The sequence below is a fragment of the Bacillus rossius genome, chromosome 3 (assembly GCF_032445375.1).
Source record: "Bacillus rossius redtenbacheri isolate Brsri chromosome 3, Brsri_v3, whole genome shotgun sequence".
Classification (NCBI taxonomy): domain Eukaryota; kingdom Metazoa; phylum Arthropoda; class Insecta; order Phasmatodea; family Bacillidae; genus Bacillus; species Bacillus rossius.
Genome location: NC_086332.1, coordinates 62,859,233 through 62,874,646, shown reverse-complemented (window position 1 = coordinate 62,874,646; position 15,414 = coordinate 62,859,233). Strand labels below are relative to the sequence as shown.

The window sequence follows — 15,414 nt, the reverse complement described above, 5'->3', positions numbered from 1 at the left end:
AATTATGAAATTCTTCTTATTATATTACACAAATATTATTATATTATACAATTACTATTATATACAAAGATATTACTAAGTCATCGATGGAACCAAACTAGTCACTCAACACTTTGGAAGCTTATTTTTCGTGAATTTCTTGAATATATCTTGGAATATTCCCTTTTTTAAACTCCAGCAATAATCTGCCATCATATGCGTATCCCATCTTCCTTGATAGCGGTCCTCCATAATTTTAATATCTTGATGAAATCTTTCACTTAGCTCCTCACTGCTGTCGCCTAAATTTTCAGGCTGTGTAAATATCGCACGTTAATAATCATGTTTTACTAAAGGGATTTGAAATTTTTAAACATATCGTTTACTATTTCAATATGGTTTTCTGCTTTTCGTTGGCCAAGAAATTTTCCAAAAACAACAACAAACGAAGTCCAGGATTTTCGCTCAGCCTTATTCATGTAATTTACGAAGGCGTGGTCCTTAATGAGTTGTCTTATTTCTGGGCCGTTACATATTCCTGCTTTAAGTTTTTCCTTATTCGAGTGAGGCATTTTTTCCCCTATACATGCAAATCATGATCCGTTCTTATCAAGAGCCTTTACGAACTGCTCAATAAGGCCCAACTTGATATGCAGTGGAGGAAAGATGAATTTCTCTCGTTCAACTAAGGGTTCGTTCATAACTTTTTTTTTCTCCAACGACCATGTCTTCTCAGGCTACTCTTGTCTAACCCAGTGGTGTGTTTTGTCTCTGCTATCCCAGAGGTACAAGAAACAAGGATATTTGGTGTGGCCACTTTCCTGTTCTAGGAGAAAGTTTACCATTTTTAAGTCCATACAAATCACCCATTGATGTTCACGATACCTTATCTTCTTCAAGACCATAGCTATGGTGGTATTTGTTTCTTTCATTGTCGTTGATTGATCAATTGGTATTGACCATATTTGTTCCCATTGTGTATAAGAACACATTTCAAGCTTTGCTTATCTCAAAACGTAGAGCTGATAGAAAAAAAAATTAATTTCATATTTAGATTTAGCGCCCCAAGTATAACTAAAAACAGTTCCAAAATCCTAGGCACCAAAATATTTTTTCTTGTTGGCCTAGTAATACATATTCTCCTCGCACTATGTCAGAGGGCTCGATAGCACAGCGGTAGAGAGGGATTTTGGTTTCATAAAGTGACGAGGTTAAAACCTCGTCAACGTATTTTTTAAAACTTTTTAATAACATTATATTATACTAATATATAATAATGTTGAATCAGCTAAATAAAATTAAAGTTTGTTTCCGTACTGATTTAAGTTGTTTAAGCGAAAACAAATATACAAACATATAATATATAATATAGGTTTTAAAATGTTTCAGGTTAATATTTTAGTAATGCCATATCGGTATGACTTCTAATGTATGCGGAATCCTTAAAGTATTAAATTTTTAATGGATTTGAAAAATATGGACAGTATTTTAGAAAAATTTCTTTTCGCAAATCATGTCCAAAGCTGGGGTTTAGGATTTTATTTGAGTTTTTTTATCTGAGTCGTTTCTAATAGTTTAAATGTCCCTGTTGTTTCGTGCTGCCATCTGCTAGTAATGGTGGCAAAACACCTTTACGATTCAGGCAGCGAATTCTAATGGTGGAAAGTAAGTGTGTGATCAGCGTCTGGAAATTCTGACATGCACTTGAAAAGCGAATATTTTATTGATCAGTATATTTATCACTCTTTCAAAGATTTCTTCTTTAAATTTCGTGTCCGAGTTGCGTATTTTATGTTTATTTAAAAAATGAACAACATGAGAAAACATAAATTTGCTTGTTACCATCACTGGCTAATTCTGAAAGTCTCGCTCACATTTTTTTTTATTTTCGAATATTTTAATTTCACAATTGAATTTAAAATTGACGTACCATCTTTTTCAGTCCATTATTTTATGCAATCATTGTTAAATTGACAAAACACTTAAAGTTTTCTTTTGTTTGCAGCTATTCACGTTGGCAGCATTGTCTCTTCCAGCCTTACTGGAGTTCTGATTGAAGAGTATGGGTGGGAGTTTACGTTCTACTTGTACGGAGGGCTGTGCTCAATGTCGCTGCTCTTGTGGGCATTATTCGTCTACGACACTCCGCAGAAGCACCCGAGAATCACGGAAGAGGAGAAGGAGTACATTGCCGCAAGAATAAACAAAATAACTGATGTAAGTCATATTTCTAACAAATACGGGTACAGTATACATTTTACTGAATTTAATGCAAATGATTTTAATACCTAACTCAACACCCACAATCATTTACTTTCTCATTCATTTTTCGTACAGATTTGATATATTTTACGGTATTTTATTTTATTGCAAAATAAGGACATTTTGTTAAATTACATTTTTTTCATTAAATAAATAATAATGATTATAAATCGATTTCTTTTTTTTATTATTGCACTTGTATAAGAGTCCTGCATTTTTATAGAAATAATTAAAGAGAAGTCAGCATAGACCTTTCTTTTTTGCGCATAACATACACGAGATAACAAATAAAAACATAGTAATATTAATTTTATTTAATTTATTACCTGTTTAGCCACTTTATCAATTTTAATGAAATCTCGTGTTTTTACCAATTCTTTTTTTTAACTAAGGTAAATTTAACACTGACAACTAAAGGCCACCACACACGATCAGTCAGAATTGTCGTGTGTGTTTGTGTGTGTGTAATGAAGGTGGACTGATAAGTCGGAACTGATGGACTGACGAACTGATGGCTTCCCAACCATGGCTCGAGAGCCCTCAGTCCGAACTGCCGTGTTTGGGAACAGCGCCTCGCCAGTCCAAACTCTCAGTCTTAACTATCAGTCCACCAGTCCATCAGCTGAGTGTCGTGGCAGAAATCTTTGTTTGTACTCTTTGTTTGCTTTGCTACTTTATATCTTTTTTCCAACTAAAAGTGCAACTAAATCTGCAACATCCAAAGTTTCTTCCATATACTACGATGAAAATATACATACAAAAGCAACAGCAACCACAAGACTGATGCTCAGTCCGAACTGAGAACCTAGACTGAATGAATGAGACGTGTGTGAATAGGGCCTCAATGCAGTTCAAACTAACAGTTCAGACTGAGCAGTCCGAATTGGGAGCTGGACTGATCGTGTGTGGAGCACTCAACAGTGCAGTGACAAGGACACTAATATATGAGGTAAATTAGGTGAGGAAACGTGTGCAGAGGCTCAAAAACGCCAGGACCATTCGGACATCAACTCGATGCTCATAAATCTGAGTAATTATTCCAAGGTGTTGGGGTCAAACCTATGACCTCACCACACAGGATTAAAACGGTTATTACGATAGTTTTATACACTAAATAGCTGTCATGTATGTAAATAATTTTGTTCTCAGGCCCATATTTATAAATTTTACATTTTTTGATTTCAGGAAAAGCTTCCTGTTCCTTGGTTACAAATGGCCACGTCACCCCCGGTGTGGGCATACCTAACCATGTCTATTTCAATAACATGGCTGGCGTTCATCTTCATGACGGAACTACCTACATACCTGAAACGTATGCTGCACTACAGTACAAGTAAGGTATGTATCACCAAATTGTGTTATTTAAATAACTTTCTTTTGTTAGTTTCCAGTATTTAACAAATAATTTTGTTCGAATCTTACGTAATTCATTTATTTTTGGAAGTATTGCATATTATATAATTAAGATTAAGTGTTTGCCATCCTACTTTAATTTTATTAAAAATATTTTTCTTACAGAATAAACATCCAATTTTATCCAGCACATTGTTAGGTCTTTGCAAACCAATTTTTAGAAAATATACGAAAGTAAAAACTAAAAGCTTTAAATATCTTACGTTTAAAATGTCATTTTTAATTGGAAGCAAACTTATACAGGAGTACACACACATACTCACATATGAACATTTTTTCTCTTAGAATTTTTTTTTTTTTAATTTTGTGTTTGCTTAGCAATATTTACAATTAAATACCGACATATTGTTTCGTATAATTTTTTTTAACAAATATGTTATAACAAATTTATTAATAACAGTATGAAATGTTTTCAGGCTGGTTATATAACATCTTTGGCCCACGCTGCAACAGTCTCAAGTCAGATAGTCTGTGCGACCGTATCTCAGTGGCTGCGAAGGAAAGGCTATATTAGCCAACTCACATCGTACAGGATATTCAATGCTATAGGTGAGAAAACTATTAGCAAACTTCTATTCCTTAAATAATTTCAAAGTTAGACTAATGTTCCATATTTAAGATGTAACAAGGTAACATTTTTATATCTCCATCTTCGTAAAAAAATTCCCTAGTTAAAGAGGAGATTCATAATAATAAATAATCGAAATACTGACACAAATTTTTTAGGAACTGTTAATTTATCTTGAATCGATTTTTGATTATGATTCATATATATATATATATATATATATATATATATATATATAGAGAGAGAGAGAGAGAGAGAGAGAAAGAAAGAAAGATACAAAGATTAATTTTTATAGTGGTAGTAATTTGGAAACAAATAAAATTAGTATAATACTAAGCAGTCGAGCAAATTACATTATAGCTATGGTGTTGAGCGCCAAATATTTCTTACTGAGCAAAATTAACGCCTGACACCCACTTGGCTTGGACGTAAACCCTAATTTTGAACGGAATGTGTAACATGAATTGAAATTTACACTCTAAAAGTAATTTTTCTTAGAAATATAAGTAAATATTTAAGAAATTTTTTCCAAAATTAAAATATCAAATTTAAAAAATTAATTATTAGCCACTTTCTCTATATTCGACACACAAAAGTCAACCAGTCATAGTGGTTCAGCATTGGCCTTGAGGGAAGTGTTTTAGCATTTTGTAGTGACAAATATAATACATAAGCAATTATCGCCCATTATTGCATTATAACAAATGTGTGATGTGAAAGTTAAAGAGAGTTGATAACTAACGCAGGAAATAGGGGCATAAAAAGCTACGTCGAACAATTCTGGGAATGAGTAACACTATTACTTGCTTAATATGAAAGTTTACATTTTATATTAAAGTTTGGTAATGATTGAATTGATATAGTAGTGGTAGTTTTCCGTCTGTTTGGTTTTAATATTTTAGTTTGAAAAATATTGACATAATGAAATGTTTAATTAAAGCTATTAAACACCTAGCAGAAAACTGGTGAACTATCATTAATGTCATCCAAGATGGCTAACGTTACACACTATTGACACTTACGAGAGAACTTCTGAACTACGTTAATAATGGGCGATGAGATAAGGAGTTCGTAGAGGGGGTAGGGATGTGAATGCTGCAGAGGGGGGGGGGGGGGAATTGGAAGATGAGGGGTTGAATGTATAGGTGTAGGTGTGGGATGGTGAAAGAGAGAAAGAGAGAGAAGGGAGTGAGGAGAGGAGTGGGCACGTAGCAAAGAGGGGTCGTAATTTCATGAAATAATTATGAACAAAATATGAGTTTGGATTAAATTTTATTGAAAGGGATAATAGGAGAGAAGGAATTAAGAGTAAGAAGGGTAGAGTCATTGGTGGATGGGTGAGAGGGAAACAGAGAGAGAAGGGAGGAAAATAAAGGAGGGATATTAGTGAAGAGATAGAGGAAGGGGAAGGGGACGGAAGAAGTGAGGGATTATAGGGGAAAGGGTAATTAGACAGGTCAACTGCATTTTGTAAAGTTTTTAACACATATTCCCAGGGAGATAATTTTTCGAGTTTTTTCAGTCCAATAGCTGTCGGTCAAATGATGTTTCGGTTAAATGACTTTTAGCAAAATCACTTCAGTCTACTGCCTGTCTATTACACGATTTTCGGTCTACTACATATTGGTCAATGGTTTTCTGTCTACTGCCGTGCCACTGACACTTAACGTGTTTCGTCAACCACCGACCACTGGCACATAACCAATGTATTTGAACATTTCAGCGACCCTGGGGCCGGCTGCCACTGTGGTGGCCATAACGCAGGTCGGCTGCGACGCCACAGCCATCGTGGTCCTGCTGCTGATGACCATGCTCTTTCATGGCTCGTTCATATCCGGCAGCATGCTGAACCACATGGACCTGGCCATCAACTTCGTGCCAGCGCTCGTGGGTCTCAACGGCACCATCATCAGCGTCGTGGGCATCCTTTCGCCAACACTCACCGCCGCAATCATCAACAACAATGTGAGTGCATACTACAAGCCAGTATGGAGAAAAGTTATTTGCCAGTGACGTTTCTTTTTCTGTGGGAGTGGCCAGAAAGCATCAAGGATGTTGTGGTAATCCGAATGTCATTACATTCAATATCTGTACCGTTGTTCCAAATCGTAACTATCCTATTGTAATGATTTTCTATACTGAAAGAAGACGTATAAAGGAGTCGAAATAGTGCAGATAAGCTGTAATATACTTTGAGGGGAAGATATAGTAACCAAAGATTTCATATTGTTTTTAAAAGTTTTTAGACCATAACAATTTTGTGCCCAAAAATTTTAAATTTTGACTTTACCAATAATAGTTTACAGTTTAAAGAATATCTGAAGTCAATAGAGACTGGCTGATGCAATTTTTTTTCTCTTTGAAGTCATTTGTGTAGTTTTTTTTAATGACTACAAGTAAAAAAATATTTTCAATAGACACTATATTTGATTCTTTAAAACATTTCAATGTGTGATTTTTGCTTTAGTTAACAAATGCAAATTATTATTGTTTGGCCTGGTTTATAAACTATTCAAGAAAACAAGTCACAAAATGTTCAGCAGTCACACTATGGAATTATAGTTTATAAACCAGCAAGACCAAATAATAGACGCAAGTAATGTTCTACGTTTAACATTTTTTACTTTTGGCTTTTGTTTTCGACGGCCATATTTAAAGAGAAGTATTCCGAAAAAAATTCAAAAACTCAGAATTTATATTAATATAAGCCTATGGTGTTCGTTTCATTATATACTTACATCATGTTTACTCTTTTTAAACTTTCACACAGTAAAATAAAATATATTTTTAATCAAATTATTGTTTACTTTTGGTTTCAATATAAATATGAACTATCAGAATAAGTTCAGTGCAGCAGTTTGTTTTTGTTTTCAACTGTTTTACAATTATTAAGTTATAGATTTGGAGACGTCTTGCGACTAGCGTGCATTATAAACCAATGCGATTTTCGTGCGTTAGTTGTGTGCTGAATTGTTGTATCTTTGTATTCCTTACATATTTTAAAAACCAAGTCTTAAATGATTGAAAAATTGTATAGTATGAAAACTGTGGAAATCAGTATTACGTTTCAGATTACTATAATTTCGCCTTGAAGAGTGTGCGTGTTTGTCTGTAAATATCATATTGTTTTGCAATCACGTCGTGAAGTGTACCATGTACTCGTCGTTGCAGCAAACGCTCACGGCATGGAGCACCGTCTTCTACATGTCTGCCGCCGTCACTGCCGTTCCTTACGTGATATTCTTCTTCTTCGGGTCCGTGGAAGAGCAGTCGTGGAACAAGCCCAAAACAGAAATCAGCAAGAAGGCGTCGAAAGCGACTGCTCAAGAGAGCCATAGACCAGAGAAAGAAAGGAGTGTCAGCATAGACCACAAAGTGCATATACCTTGATACAGAGTACGAAATGTGTGATCGACTTTGTGCAATGGTTGGTACCCGGTTGTGAATTTTTTCTGGTAGAGAATGGCAGCTGGACACATGATAGAGAATTGCAAACGGAATTAGTAAATTTGAGATAGTATGCTTGGAGAGAGAACTGTTGAAAGTGTTTGGACTTTTCCCAGCTAGCACTGCCAATATAAAATGGCGAGTATAGTTCGTTATTTTAATTTGGTTGTGTTTTTTTACATCTTTAGAAGTAATTTGTTGTTTAATATAATTTAATATAATAATATGTAATATAATGATATTTAATATATTTTAATTATATAAGATACTTTGCGAATCGTAGTAAAACCCAGCGTTTATATAGACATATAGAAGAAAGAAAATATAAACTGATAAATTTAAGTGTATTTTCTCTACCTATTTTCTTTGGCTTTTCCATTCTGGAAACCTCCGGCCAAAGCTGGGAATAGTCGAACAAGCACGAATTATGTGTGGAAAGGAGGAAGATATGTCATTTCAAAGCAGTATGTTTGTTCTCGGCGAACTAATGATCATAAATGACACCAACTTGCAGAATTTGACCTTTGAAGACTTCGTTACCGATCATGAGAACAAAGCGTAGTTAGTTCTTTACATGAGTTTGTTCGTACGGAAACATTTATTTGTATAACATTAGCGACATCAAAAGTAAAACTTAACATTTATTTTGTATAAAATACCTGTCATAATTATCTTATTAAGGATGATTATCATTGCAAACCATCCTCCAATTATATTAATTATATGGTTCGTTACCCTCAATTAGAAACAGTTAAAAATTCTCAATTGAACGGCCCTACACACTGTTTTTAAAATAAATCTGTATCTCTGCCGATTCTTGGAATCACAAAGTTTAAGTCCAAGAGATAAAACTTTAAATATAATAGCTTTCGAAATGTAATCTAACAGTTTTGGTTATTTGCACAAAACTATAATCATTACAAAATCATACGGGGGAAAGATCTGATATTATATGTATATCTGTGTTTATGCCATAAATGTTGTTAGAAAATTTATTTTCAGTGTTTTCCAAGCTAGAGTGTTAGTGTTTTAAATGTAACGAAATTAAGTCTAATTCAATAAATCTTGTTATAAAATATTCTAGTTTGAAAGAGTTCTACTGGGCAATATTTTTATGTCTCGTAGAAACAGCTATATGAGATATGCCAGTGCATTATTGGACAAGCTTGTGTGTTATTACAAGGTTTAGGCGCTTTTTTTTTATGTCATTTGGCCAATCGTTTTTATAAGCTAGATCTTTAAATCGCATATTGTCTGTGATTAGCTAGTATTCTTATTAATATAGGTATTTAGGTAACTCTATATTTTATATGTTGTAAGTTATATCGTAATAGTTGATAGAAATTTATGTTCTTAATGAAATGAGAAATAAAAAAATATTATTTTTCTGTGTTACTGATATCCAGTCCAATAAATAATTTTATTTTTAACACTATAAAATATTATATTGATTGTAATAAATATATTTGTAATTTATATTATTGTAAGAATTTCCCTTAGGTCCTTTCAAAAAAACTCATCGTTTTTTAACCAATCTCCTAACTGAGAAATATTACTAAAAAAAATTAAATAAAATCGTAGTGGTGAGAAGCCAATGTTCAGTGTATAGAGCATGGAGCTGGCACCATTTTGGACCGTGATATCACAGCCGCCAATTTGCATGACCTTGACCTTGACGCTGGCCACCATATTAAATTTTAAAACATTCCACCATTTTGAATTCCGCCATATTGTTTTAATCCGCTGAAGGCCACCATCTTGTCTTCGTCTGATTGAGTCATTCATATTGTTTTCATCTGCTAAATGCTGTAACCTACATTAAGGTCAGTACTGTAGAATAGTATTTCCGGGGACACGGATTCTGGGTGAGATGCCTGGTGCCGGTCCACCACATTTGATTGTGACATCATGTCCATCATCTTGGATGACCTTGAACCTTGACCTTGACCCCAGCAGACATCTTGGATCCGCCATCTTAAATGATGTCATCGTCACCATTTTGTTTTATCCAACTATCCACCATTTTGAATCCCACCATTTTGTTTTCTAGAACTTTCTGGTATCTGGGAATCGAATGCCCCACTCCCTAATGTAGCAATTTTCGTTATGGCCGCTGTCTTAAAAATCTTTATTTATTATCCGATTTTAATTTTAAATTTATAAAAATTATACAAAATTTAATTTTAAAAATTTCATTATAAGATCTTTTAAAAACATAGTTGTAATTTACATTATGGCTGCCATCTTGAATTTCCGTATTTTAATGCTATAAATTCGGAAAAGATATTATAACATATAAAAATTAATTAATCAAATTTTAATAAAAAAATATTTTTAAAAAATGCACTTACGTCATGCAGCTTGGAGTCTTCTCTTCGAGCCCGGTGACAAAAAAAATAAAACATGGCTTCCGATCCTTCTTCCAGGAAGCCACCGGCAAACTGACCTCCCACCACTAATGCCAAAGTATATATCATCAGCTAATATGACGACATGTCCGCAATCTTTTTTCGTCTGCTGGAAGCCACCATCTTGTTTTCGTCTGCTATTAGTTTAAATTTTACCCGATAGAGTGCAGTAATCAATTTTTATTACTGTGACACCAGCCGTCTAGACATTTGGACGCCATCTCAGAAATTCGTAATTACTTAGCCAGAAATTCGGAAAAATATCTTAAATTCATTAAAAAAAATCACTCATTAATTTACTTAATAAATTGATACTTGGTTCGATCCTTGGTCAATGAAAAAAAGGTAATTTAATTAAAAATACCACAAAACTGGCAAGTTCGAGAAATAAAACACAGAAAGTTATTTCACAAACAAAACATTTTATTTCGTATATTCTACACTACTACAAGTGCAATAAAAAAAATACTTAAGTTTTAAGCATTTCTCGACATCACCATCTACTAACCACGAATTAAAGTGAGGTGAAAAGCCCCACCACTTGAAATAGGCACATCCATTTCTTCGTTTTATAATCTTCTCCACCAAGTACTATCGGGATATAATGTAGGATGAATCTCTTCTGCATAAAATCCTCCACGATTAGGCTTGTGTTCCAAATCTTCGAGGTAGTAGGCCCTAGGCTCTTATTCACGAAAATGTGTCCCACGGAAGAGTTCGGGACTCCAGTTCGCAGTGAAACCTTTCTCGAAGATGCCTTTCTGCTTGGAGATTCGCACAATGTCCCCGACGTTAGCTTTACGCTTTCGTGGATCTTTCTTCTTTGAGTTGGAAAACACAGTTCGAAGCAAGTGATCATCCTTTACGTCTTTAGGCTTCATTTTCGTGGTAGAATGAACTGTGGAATTGTATTCGCTTATTAGTTTCGGCAAGATGTCAAGCCACTTTGTAATTTCCATTAGCCGTGAACTGTCGCCACATCTTAGTACGCAAAGTTCTGTTAAACCTTTCGACAATGGAGGCTTTGACATTACTAAATGTAGAGTAGAGTTTAATGCCATACTTCTTTACCAAAGCCTTGATGGTCGTATTGTAGAATTCTTTACCGAGATCCGTTTGCATGCAGGTGCAAAGGTACACGTCCATAACGCAAAATATTGGCCATAGCCTTGGTTACTTCAGTTGCAGTCTTTGATTTTACAGGTATAGCCCAAGCGAACTTGTTATACACATCGATGACAGTCATCATTTAGTTGAAACATTTATTCAATCGGGAATATGGTATCATCTGAACAGGCTCCGCCTAGAATAAATCGTTAATTCCGCGCACAATGACTTTGCGACGAAGGTATTTTCATCTAGCAGGAGCATGAAGTTCGTGAGCGATTCCGGTTCAACTTGTTGTATGTAGCCGGCTTCCCTTAGTTCATTAGGGTCGTCCCAATACAAATAGTCAAAGTTCCGACCACTTTCTAGCTTTTTTAAACTTTCATCGTGTACCGTTAGTTCACTAAAGAGATTAGCAATAATTTCAATTTTTTTCATGTTCTTCGTCTTAATATACGCCACTATCACGATCGTTATCGTGAAATTTTCATTGGTTAGCTCTAACAGTTTTTCGTACTTTTGTAAATCTTTGTGAGAATGTACTTTAGGCTCTTTGCGAAACAGCAATTCGTACAGACCCAAAGTCCCTTGCGTTTTAAACTCTTCTATGCGTACGATATTTCCTGGTAAAAAGCATATTTCTTTAGCACCGAGGAACCAACTTATTATTTTTCTGTATACTCCATAGGTCGTGTCATTAATCCGACTCGCAAAAGATATCAGGTATGGTCGAACCATTGCATTAACTTGGTATCCCTTTTTCGGTAATTTTTTCTTGTGCACGGACTCTACCCTTGTAAAGTCCTCTTCTTCTTGATTTGGTGAATACTTTCTCTTCTTTACAGTGGGCATTTCATCATCAACTTCTGTCTTCACATTGATGGTTGTTTCTTCCTTATTTTTAAGTTCGTCGAGACGACTAGTGATTGTTTTAAATATCTCTTCATTTTCCATCTCACGTGCAAGTCCCGTTTTCTAGCAAGTAAATATTTTTCACGGACAGACTGTATAGCTCGATGAAGGTCACTGTATACGTCCGAAATAGTACTGGATGAAAACATATTGCAGACCTCCTTTTATAATTTTTTATTATTCGCAGAAATATCTTTCTTGTGTTTGGCAAAATTCGAATTTGTTGATAAGTGAGTTAGTGATGCATTCAGACTACTTTGAAAAGTCCTCAAATCGTCACGTCTTTGTGCATTCGATACTTCGATCATGTCGCGAATTCGATATCCGAGGTTTCCATGCTCTGGTCGATGGCTTGTAGGTACTCTAGCAATTAGTTTTTCACACTTTCTACTTTTTGAGTCAGAAGTGAAATGTATTTGCGAATATTGGCGTGGTGATACTTGTGAGCAGTACGTAAGTCTCGACTGCTACGACCGAATTTCGAAATGCTATGGCTCATTTTTGACGATAAACTGATCGAATTATTGTCTGTACTTGCCCTTATATAGAGGCCAGTCCTTGACTATAACAAGGAATCCGAGCTCGTTTTGCGAACACAAGGAGCAAATGTCTTTGAATTCCTAGAATGTCATATAGGTGTTTACGTGATCGTCATAAGTGTTGTTGCGGGGTGTACGACCGGGACGTCCGAGCCACGTGCGGCCTCGCCTAGTGTAAGTGGTACCGCAGTACGTCAGTGGACTGCCGCGGTTACGTAACACGTGACGTCACTCGGCTGCCGGATATATTAGCCCACGCAAACGCCGGCTCGCGATCTTATAGCCGGACTGCACACCTGAGTCTTTTTCCATGTCAAGCGGCCCAGCGGTCGCTACAGGACTTCGCCGCCATTGGTGGTAGAGCCCATTGTCGGTCTCTACAGCTAGCACACGAGTTGTATCCTGTGTACCACGGACTCTGACAGCTGCGATTTTAAAGGCAAGTACTGGAAAGTCTGAGGGGCAGAATCGGCCCGTGTCCACCGTTGTGTTTTGATGTATAAAACTATACGCGCGCGCTTAATGAACTAGGACGGTGTTCACTGGCCCCCCTTCCCCCCTCCTTGTATTAGGTTTGACTTGAGGGTGAAAGAAATTCAGTTCAGGTTTCAACAAGAAAACCAGTGACGTTAATGAATCGTATACAGGGAATTACTGAGAAAGTATTGATACCTCATGAAGACAATGAACAGTGACGAATTAGGTTAAGTAATAGAGACTCGATAGTAACTTGTAGGAGTCAGTAATTAATAGGTTAAGTGTTTGTGCCTGCTCTCGTTTCCGCAATAAATGTAGCGTTTTGGAAAGTGACTTATTATCACCTGCCTCTCTGCCACCTCCTTTTTCCTTAATTCAATGTTGCCGGTTAGCTCAGGCTAACCCCCCACAACAGCGTGACGTAAATTAAGTTCGTCCATGCAAAAAAGTGAAATGACGTTCACGTTGTCGCATAGGAGATATTTTTAAATACGACTGTACATCTGACATAGGTAAATGCAGACTACTTTGGCGTGTCTGCCCATGGAAAAATACTCTTTTATTATGCCTTGCTTCTCGCACATGACATCGCCGAAAATAAACACGGAATTGGTTTTTGTCTCGCTTGGAGACAGCACATCTCCATTATCATTAAATGGAAAATACTCTAGACCATCAACCGATCGTATTACCGTAGCTAGATCCTGGTACTTTGGCTGCTGCAACGATTTGGAATAGAGGTACAAGTTTTCGAACCTAAGGCCATTTGGTTCTTTCAGCAAACTCAGTAGAACACACGTTTTGACGCAGTTGGACGGGCCCGTCATTATGCATCGTACAGTAGAAAGCAATAACGAGCAGTGCCGCAATTCACGACCACTATCTTCATCTTCTTGCGTAATGCGCACAGGCAAACATACTTCTTTCTTGACGACTTGCACTGTACTAACGAAATTGTATAAAAGCAAACACATTTATACTTTCTGGTCAGTTGTGCGTAATGATTTGAAGAGTAAGATAAAAAACACATCGGTGCAGGACTTGTGTACTCACTGATAAACAATCTGCCTTTCGAGCTACACATTCCTGGCTACAGATTCTGTGGCCGTGGCACTAAACTATCGAAAAGGTTAGATCGTGGTGACGTGGGCATTAATTCTCTCGACGAAAAGTGCAAGCATCACGATATTGCATACTCACTCAGCAAGGATCTGGAATCCAGGCACCGAGCCGACGTGTTAATGGCACAGGAAGCCGAAGATATAAGTAAATCGTCGAACGCGGGACTAGGAGAAAAAGCCGCGGCTTGGGGCGTACCCAAAATCATGCAGGCAAAGACTAAATTAGGATTGGGTGCTCTTCGAGCCAGCTCCAACAAGTCAAAGACTTATACACGCAACACCAAACGCAAGACAAGCGCAGGCGTGCAAAAAGCTAAGCAATAATTACAGACTCTCGACAAGAAGATTATTGGAGGATTTCTTCCTTTCCTTTTGCCTGCATTGGGTGCTATCTGTGTCCTCATTGGTGCGACGAGCGGTATAGTGCGGGCAGTCAACACTTCGAAGAATGAGTGCAAGCAGTTAAAAAGAAGCACAACTACACAATGCCAGAATGGAAGCCATTGCCATGGTTAAAAAACGGCGCAGGACTCTACTTGCAACCTCAAAAATTAGGACAAGACATGAAAAAGAAACGAGGAAAAAAATCCTAAGTTCTTTCCCGAAACGTCCGCTTACCAATATAGATTTAATTAAGTACGATCGAAAACTGAAAATACCAAATATTCAAGGCATGTTTATGTAAGACACTTTACCTAGCAAGCCAAAGACTCGCGAGTGTGCCATTATTAATTTAGTTGGGTCGTCAGGTCGTGGCATGCACTGTTTAGCGTACATAAAGTCTGGATAAATGGTCGAGTACTACGATAGTTTTGGTAATTTAAGATCTCTGCCAGAACTTAGATGGTACCTGGGCCGGACCACTACGTTGTTCTACCATTACAAAACCAAATAGTCGCCTAACCAAACCAACTGCGGACACTTGTGCCTTCGCTTTTTAACTAAGAGTTTTAATAACAAAAACATTTTACTTATAAAAACGTTTTTTGCTTATAAAATAACTAGACACTATAAGATCATCCAATCCACTTCTTTCTACCTGCGAGCATTAGGTGCTTTAGTAAAATAATTTCCACAGTACACCTCCCATGAAGCTTGAGAGTCGTGATTCTTCAAACTAACTTCCTGTATATGCAATCAAGAGAGCTGATGCGCACTACAACAAAGCTAGGGGTTAACTG

General features: G+C 36.4%; 1 protein-coding gene across 1 annotated transcript in view; it reads left to right on the top strand.

Moving 5' to 3' along the window:
• The window catches only part of LOC134531449 (sialin-like), a 28,914-nt gene extending 19,920 nt beyond the window's left edge, over positions 1-8,994 (top strand). Inside the window, exons 5-9 of the mRNA XM_063367151.1 lie at positions 1,985-2,196; positions 3,427-3,579; positions 4,071-4,203; positions 5,946-6,187; positions 7,394-8,994. Of these exons, the coding sequence (XP_063223221.1) occupies positions 1,985-2,196; positions 3,427-3,579; positions 4,071-4,203; positions 5,946-6,187; positions 7,394-7,612 (959 nt within the window). The 3' untranslated portion in view covers positions 7,613-8,994. The remainder of the gene's footprint in view (positions 1-1,984; positions 2,197-3,426; positions 3,580-4,070; positions 4,204-5,945; positions 6,188-7,393) is intronic.
• The last annotated feature ends 6,420 nt before the right edge of the window (positions 8,995-15,414 follow it).